At 45.9% G+C, this 7,467-nt stretch overlaps 1 protein-coding gene across 1 annotated transcript in view; it reads left to right on the top strand.

The window, feature by feature from the left end:
• The window catches only part of lcmt2 (leucine carboxyl methyltransferase 2), an 8,239-nt gene extending 3,397 nt beyond the window's left edge, over positions 1-4,842 (top strand). Inside the window, exons 6-13 of the mRNA XM_037687145.1 lie at positions 527-634; positions 709-793; positions 864-1,091; positions 2,254-2,499; positions 2,604-2,701; positions 3,352-3,539; positions 3,613-3,748; positions 4,678-4,842. Of these exons, the coding sequence (XP_037543073.1) occupies positions 527-634; positions 709-793; positions 864-1,091; positions 2,254-2,499; positions 2,604-2,701; positions 3,352-3,539; positions 3,613-3,748; positions 4,678-4,842 (1,254 nt within the window). The remainder of the gene's footprint in view (positions 1-526; positions 635-708; positions 794-863; positions 1,092-2,253; positions 2,500-2,603; positions 2,702-3,351; positions 3,540-3,612; positions 3,749-4,677) is intronic.
• The last annotated feature ends 2,625 nt before the right edge of the window (positions 4,843-7,467 follow it).

The raw sequence follows: 7,467 nt of genomic DNA, 5'->3' as shown, positions 1-7,467 counted from the left end.
GTCTCCTCAGGTCCTTCAAAACCTTCAACATCTGGTCTCCTCAGGTCCTTCAAAACCTCCAGCATCTGGTCTCAGGTCCTTCAAAACCTCCAACATCTGGTCTCCTGGACGTTTACAGACACATTTGAGAACCACTGCGTTGTTTTTACTGTTGAAGAAAACACCTGATAAATGAGTAAAATTAAAAGTCGACGTTCTTCCAACAGCTGCTCTCTCTTTGGCACTTTCCCAGAAACCTTAGAGTGGTATAAACAACTTGGGCAACAGTTGTTGTATGCTGGGTCTCTCCCATCTGACCTGCTGAAGCTCTTCTTCACAGTGGTGTCAGGGTCTTGGTGGTCTCTCATCGTTCTCCTTCTTCACGGTCACTCAGTTTGTGAGGACGTTCTGCTCTTGGTAGATTTACACGTTTCCCATTTTCCCTCCATTTGTTGATGGATTTAACAGAAGTGGGCGTGTTCGGTTTGTTTCACAGATGTCTCTCTGCGTAGTGACCAGTGTGTGTGTGTGTGTGTGTGTGTTTCAGGGATGGGACTGCTGTGTGTGTCTGGACATGAACGACTTCTACTCGCAGCTGGTCCCTGAGGAGGAGCGCCGTCGCGTGGAGAGCCTGGAGCCGTTTGATGAACACGAGGTTGGTTGCTCTGGTCGTGTTTTCAGTCGTAGAGACGAGCGTGAGCAGAACCTTCTGAATGTGTCCACCTTCAGGAGTGGCACGCCAAATGTTCCCACTACTTCATCCTCACGGCGTCCCGGGGCTCTTTGATGCAGCAGGCTCTACTTCCTGTTCCAGGTAGGAAACTTCCTTCAGAGCGTCAGATGTTTTGGAAGCTTGAGGCTGAACTTGTGTTTTGTTGCCTCAGTGTCTCCGGCGCCGCCCGTCAGCCCGAGCTGGAGCCCTGCAGCTCTGAACGTACGCACGGTTCCTGTGTGTCTGGAGGGCATGGGGATGGCCTCCACCTGGACAGGACCTGATCAGGTGCTGCTGACTGGAGGCTCCGGTAGAGGAGGCAGGAAGGCCGAGAGCAGAGCGCTGGTCAGAGGTCCGGAGGGCTGGAGGTCCATCGCAGTGGAGCCATCAGAACATCTGGGTCAGACGATCCTTTCCTCTAAACTCACGTTGATGTTAAAACCGTTTGACTCGACGTGTTAGTGAGCGTCAGAACGTTCAGCTGATCCAGGAGGAGGGCGCTGTAGCTTTAGATCGTTTGTAATATTTGTACTTCTCAAAATATTTACTCAAATCCTTCAAAACCATCATCGACATCTGCTTCAGCTGCTGGCTCCGTTCATGTGTTTTTAACTCCCTTTAGCTTTTAACTAGTTATTTGTTTAGCTTTTAGCTACTGTTCTACCACTGTCACCTTCAAGCTAACCTTTTACCACTTTTAGCTAGCATTGTTAGTTTTTGCTTTTATTTAGCATTTTGCTGTTTTTAGCTTCTAGCGGTGGTGGGCACAGCTAACCAGAAATTTAGCTTTGCTAACGCTAAACCGCTAAACATGTAAAAAGTATTAGCGGAAGCTAATGCTAATCCGCTAACCGCTAAGACGACAGTCACTCGGTCTGCGCCACGTTTTCGTCTCCTTCCAATTGAAGCTGCGTCGACCAATCACGTCCCACCTCATCAGCCAATATCGCGCCTAACGGACTTTATGAGACACGCCCACAACAGACAGGAACTAGCTCATGAATTTTGTTAGCTGACTTAAAGTTGGTGAAACCTAATTTAGCTGATTCCACTAACCAAGTTCCAAAGTTAACAAAAATACTAATCCGCTAAACAAAAAATTGGCTTTGCTATTAGCTGTTAGCAGAATTGTGCGCACCACTGCATTTTAGCTGCTGTTGTGCTACTTTTACCTGACCTTTTGTTAACCATTTTAACATTAAACTAGCAATTTGCTACTTTTAGCTAGCCTATTGCTATGTTCAGATTTAAGCTAGTCTTTTTGTTTCTTTTAGCTTTAAGCTAATGTTTTACCTTTTGCCTAGGCTTTAAAAAAAAAAAAATCAGCTACTTTAGCTCCTGTTAGCTTTTAGCTATTTTTTTCTTTTAGCTAGTATTGTTTTTAGCTTTTAGCTAGTGTTTCTTTTGTCTTTTATCTACTGTTCCTCGTGTTAGAATTTTAGCTAGCTTTTTTCTTTTAGCTTTAACAACACTTTTCAGCTTCTTCAACCCTCACACTGAACTTTAGCTGTTTTTCCTGATGTAAAAGCTAAATAAACTAAATCTAAATTTACCGCTCGCAGGAGTGCGACTACACCACACGTTGACCCGTCTTCCTGCGGGAGGAGCGGTGATCCACGGAGGACGCGCCTCGCCGCTCCGCCCAGTCGAAGGCCTTTTCAAGTTGACCTTTGAACCCCGCCTTCTCCCGGCTGCCGCGGAGCCGACGTGCGGAGACGCGCTGAAGGTTTGCGTGGAGCCGATGATCTGTACAGGAAGTCCTCCGTCGCCGAGATGGCGGCACACTTCGGCTGTGGTCCAACACAGAGGTGACGAGAAGCGCCGCGTGGCGTTTGGGTTCCTGCTGCTTAACGTCTGACGGACTTCACGCCAGAGCCTGAAGCTTTTAACGACATCAGCTGTTGTTTTCCAGGCAGGGACTTCCTGTTCGTGTTTGGTGGAAAGAACCGGTCAGATTCCGTCCTGGGCGATGCCTTCTTCCTGTGTTTGGACCGGCAGAACTGGACTGAGGTCTCTGAGGGACACAAACACGCCTCTTTGTTAACTCTTGGTCAGAGCTCGTTTTAGTCTCTTTGAAAAATTGAACCGAACTGAAAATGCTTATCGCCCGCCGCCTTTTAATGACCGTTTAAATCACGATCATCTTCTGTTTTGATCAAATCTTTGTAACGATTTTATTCACAGTCACATTCAGTACTCAAGATGTCTCAGAGCGGGGGGGCGGGGGGTACAAGAACTCCAGGTGCCCGACGTCTTTTCTCAGTTGCAGGTTCCTCAACAAGCGTTTGATCAGTTTTTTCAAATCAAAATCAAAGATTACGGAAAAATTCAAATGAGTATTTTTTTGCTTCAAAGTTGGTCGGCCGTCGCGAGAAGTCAGCATTATTTAAAGAACGTTCAGTTTTTAAGCAGAACGATAAGTTGTAAGAAATCATCCTGGCGGTCCTGATAAGGTGTTGTTAACCTCAGACAGAGCGCATGTTAGTGACTCTCAGCTACTACCACCACAAGTGTTAGCTCAGTGCCCTACGGTCGTCAGCAGCTATAAAAATATATATTTTTAAAACATTATTGATGTTATTGACCCAGAAGAATAAAATGTGCAACAAATCATTTTTTCGGTTCAAAGCTTCCATTCTTCCCCCGTTTGTTTCCCACAGATCCCAGTAGACGGCACCGCACCAGCAGCTCGTCACTCCCACTCGGCCTGTTCCTATCAGGGAGGCGCGCTGGTGTTCGGCGGGCTGAGCCCACGGGGGACGCCCCTGGGGGACACCGCTCTGCTGAGGCAGACTGAAACTGGCTTCCTCTGGGAGACGGTGGACGTGCGGCCCCCTCCTGTTCCCAGGTCAGACCCAGGTCTCAGAGCTACAGAGCACAACTCGTAAAGTTCCTGTAAAAACTGCTGCGTGCGCCTTCAGGTGCTCCCACTGCGCCCACGTGGTCGGTGACAAGCTGGTCGTGGTGGGAGGGGTGTGGTGGAGCTCGGAGGGGGTGCCAGGTGTCGTTGTGATCGACCTGAACACCTGCAGCAGCCGGGAGTTCAGCCTGGACACGGTCAGTTTCACAGTTCACGCTTCAACGCTGGGGATTCACACGAGTGTTGAGTATTTTGATAAGGCGTGTACGTCTGTACTCAGAAAAACGTGTACTGATACTACGTCACCGCAGTCCGACGCCCGCCTTTCAGGTCCTGTGTACACGCTGCGCTTGAGTAAATCTGCAGCTTTTCTGCCGCGGTTCGGCCGTACGTGCACACGACAACAGTCCCCGTTCTCTCTGAAACAGAAGTTTCTAAATACAGGTGTCAAAGTGGAACCCCCCCCCCCCCCCCCCCAGCAGAGATGCACACTGCAGGTGGCTGCAGTCAAGTCTTTCTGCACAGTCACAATAAACATGATAGCAGAATGTTTTGTGCTGTAGCAGCAAACCAACAACACCCTCGGTCCAAAGGATCGCTCATGTATTTACCTGTTTGGATGCAACTACTGACGTCAAGGTTGCCAGATAAAGTTTGTTTTTTACTCCCTCCTCAACACTTTCACTCAGCACATGTGCGTTTGGGTCAAAACACATTAATTCTTAATGTCATCATTTCTTATCTGGCAACCCGCCTAGAATAGTAACTGCAGTTTCTGTTAAACACACTTTTATTTTTTTACATTCGCCCCAATAAACATAAAAACCACTAATGTTTCCAGAGGACGTTTCCATGTGAACAGATCCTGTCGGACAAAAATCACATTTCTTACACAAATTAAATATAAAACATTTTATTTCTCATCGTGCCTCACCTGACCACATGTCACTGATCAATACTTGTATCAGTACACGGTATGCTAAGTACTTGTACTTGGTTAAAACTAAATGTGGCATCAGTGCATCCCGACCTGCTGTTAGCGAAATATCTCCTGACCAGATTCTCCTGCAGCTTCAGGGCTGGGTGCACGTCCACGGCTGATAAATGTTGACTGGTGTGTGTGCAGAGCTCCGTGCCCTGGCCTCTGATGCTCCACTCCTTCTGCTCCGAGCTCACGGACCCGTCGGAACCAAAGCTGCTCCTGATCGGAGGAGGGGGGAACTGCTTCTCCTTCGGGACTCATCTGAACCCTCAGCTGGTCTCGGTGGACCTCAGACCAGTTCTGGACTGAAACACGTTTCAGTCATCCTCGTGCTCAAAATAAAACGTGTTTTTGTAGAAATCTGTCCCGGTGTGTGTGTGTGTGTGTGTGTGTGTGCACGTGTTTCCTCTCGACACTTCTGCACAACAACCACTTTCATAAACCTTTGTCTTTAGTGCAGAGCGCTTGGATAAAACGTTCACGCCGTCTGTTAAAGTGGGAGACAACGGGGGAAAACCCACTGGGAAACGGGCTTCTGTACATACTGGGTTTAACCCAGTATGTACAGAAGCCCGTTTCTACCACTGTAATAAAAAATGAGTAATAACAGAAATGTGTCTTTAATAACAGCATAAAAACATTCTCACACAAATAAAAGCAGGAGTCATTTTGAGATACAAGTAATAATCTTGAGTAAACTCAGTTATGAGGCGAACTCATAAATTTAAGACGCTAAGTCAGAATTATGTGACGCAAAGTCATGATGAAAATATTCAGTCCCAGTTTGGAAATAAGCCGAGTCCTAATTTTAAACCGTTATAATGTTAATATAACTTTAAACTAATGATTGTGCAATATCTTTAGATATGGTACATTATTATGAAATAATTTTCAAAGCTGTCTGTTATGAGACATTAAGATTTCGTGATAGTGTCACAGTTTTAAGCTTTCTGCATAAATCTGATTCTCACCCCTTTAAATTTATTCAGGGTAAAGTATTTTTTATAAACTCAAAAGAAGATACAAAAAATGTAACAATAAAACGTGACACAAATGATATTTTTAAAAACATTTTTATTGAACAGCTCCTACAGAAGGAAGCTGACGAGCGGCTGTCAGCTTGTCATACTGCATCAGGAACTGGTATGAAAACCAGACAAGACGTTGGCGATTGTCAGGACTGCTCAAGCTTTTATTTTGGTAAAATAAGAATAATACTGGCAGAGGCAGAAAAGCACTGTGCTAGTCGACAACGTGTTCGTGTGCTTATCAGACGAGGTTCAGTTCCTCAACGTGCACATTTTAGTCTCCATCCAAAGTCGTACGTCAACGCAGGGACAACAACGTTTTCATATCAGTACCTAAGCTACAACACAAGTTCACACACAGGTCCGGAGACACTGCTTCATTATTGCCAACACGGTTTGGGGTTTTTACTGGAAGTACTTCAGGAGGTTCTGGTCTCACAAAGAAAACTATCGAGAATAAATTAAGACGAAAAGGAAAAAAACCTGGAAGGAGAGAAAACGGTCTCCTGAAAATCGTACAGAATGACGTCACACGATAACAAAAGATAAAATAATTTCTGATGGCGTCTGTATGGAAGAGAGGCCCACTGCAAATATTTATTTCAAAATTAAGATTTTTTTTGTGGCTCTTCCGTACTTCAGGTAACTCCACGCCTGTTTGTCCAGGTTTAACCTTCCAGTGAGTCACGGCCTTGAATTTAAATTTAACTTCTGCTTAAATAACCTTAAAGTGTGAACTGGCTACAACTTGAACAGAAGGTGCTCGACAAAACGTTCCATTAAAAAAACAACAACTATTGGTTGTGATCAGTGACGGGAAAGAAACAGAAACCTTCTTCACCATGAGCTGAAACCATGAGAACCTCTCCATCTCTGACTGGAGTCCAGGAAGTATCTGAATTGAACCAAAACACGATAAATCTGGTGAATTTCATCAAAACCTTCAAGTTATTTTGTGACTTTATTTTTGATTCTTGGAGAACGAACCCTTGAAAAATCTGAATATTAAAAAGTGTAAATAGAAAATGGTATAAAAGAAGTCAAATGGAACATCAAGGCACTGGACATGTTTAAGATGATGGCACATCGCTGGTAGGCAGACGAATGGGGGGGGGGGGGGGGGGTCAAGGCCGTTATTTTAGATTTAAGTGCTGGAAGTACAGAACTGGTACCGTCGAGTTAGAGAAAATAAAAAGCAGAAAGAACCGAGCCGAGATGACCGTTCATCACCAGAGGAAGAACTCATCTGGACACGTGTGGACATGCACTGCAGGGGACACGTGGAGGACAAAAACACGTCTCGCCTCAACTTCTGGTCCCCTCCACACCACCAGGAGCATCTCCGTTCCTTCACAGGGCCGTGCAGCCAGGGAGGGAAAGCCTCGTGGCTCATTTTGATCCAACGGCAGCAGCAGGAGGGTTCAAACAGCCGGCGCTGTTCTTTTATTTAGACGGACGCTTTCCAAAGTTGTGGTCCGGGGCCTCGATGTGGGTCGGGCAGCATCAGGCTCAGGGTCCAGAGATGATCTCCAGAATTAAAAGTAAATCTGTTGGGGAACTTTTGGTCAAAGTTTATGAAGGATTTTAACTACCATGGCAGAGAATGTTAACTCTGCCCATGAGCCATATGTTTGGATCAGCAGAACTCTGAGGCTGCAGCCGTCGCTGCACGGACGCCTCCGAGTCTGTGAGCTCGGCTCAACGGAGAGGACTAAAAACGAGCTGCGCACACGGCTCGTGGCAGATTCTCCTGACTCTGTGTACTTCCTGTATGTGTGTACTTCCTGTATATGTGTACTTCCTGTATGTGTGTACTTCCTGTATATGTATACTTCCTGTATGTGTGTACTTCCTGTATGTGTGTACGTCCTGTATATGTGTGTACGTCCTGTATATGTGTGTACTT

Source organism: Nematolebias whitei, chromosome 13 (assembly GCF_014905685.2).
Source record: "Nematolebias whitei isolate Nwh7 chromosome 13, NemWhi1, whole genome shotgun sequence".
Taxonomy (NCBI): Eukaryota; Metazoa; Chordata; class Actinopteri; order Cyprinodontiformes; family Rivulidae; genus Nematolebias; species Nematolebias whitei.
Note: the sequence above shows the minus strand (reverse complement) of the source record. Positions and strands in the feature narration are given on the sequence as shown.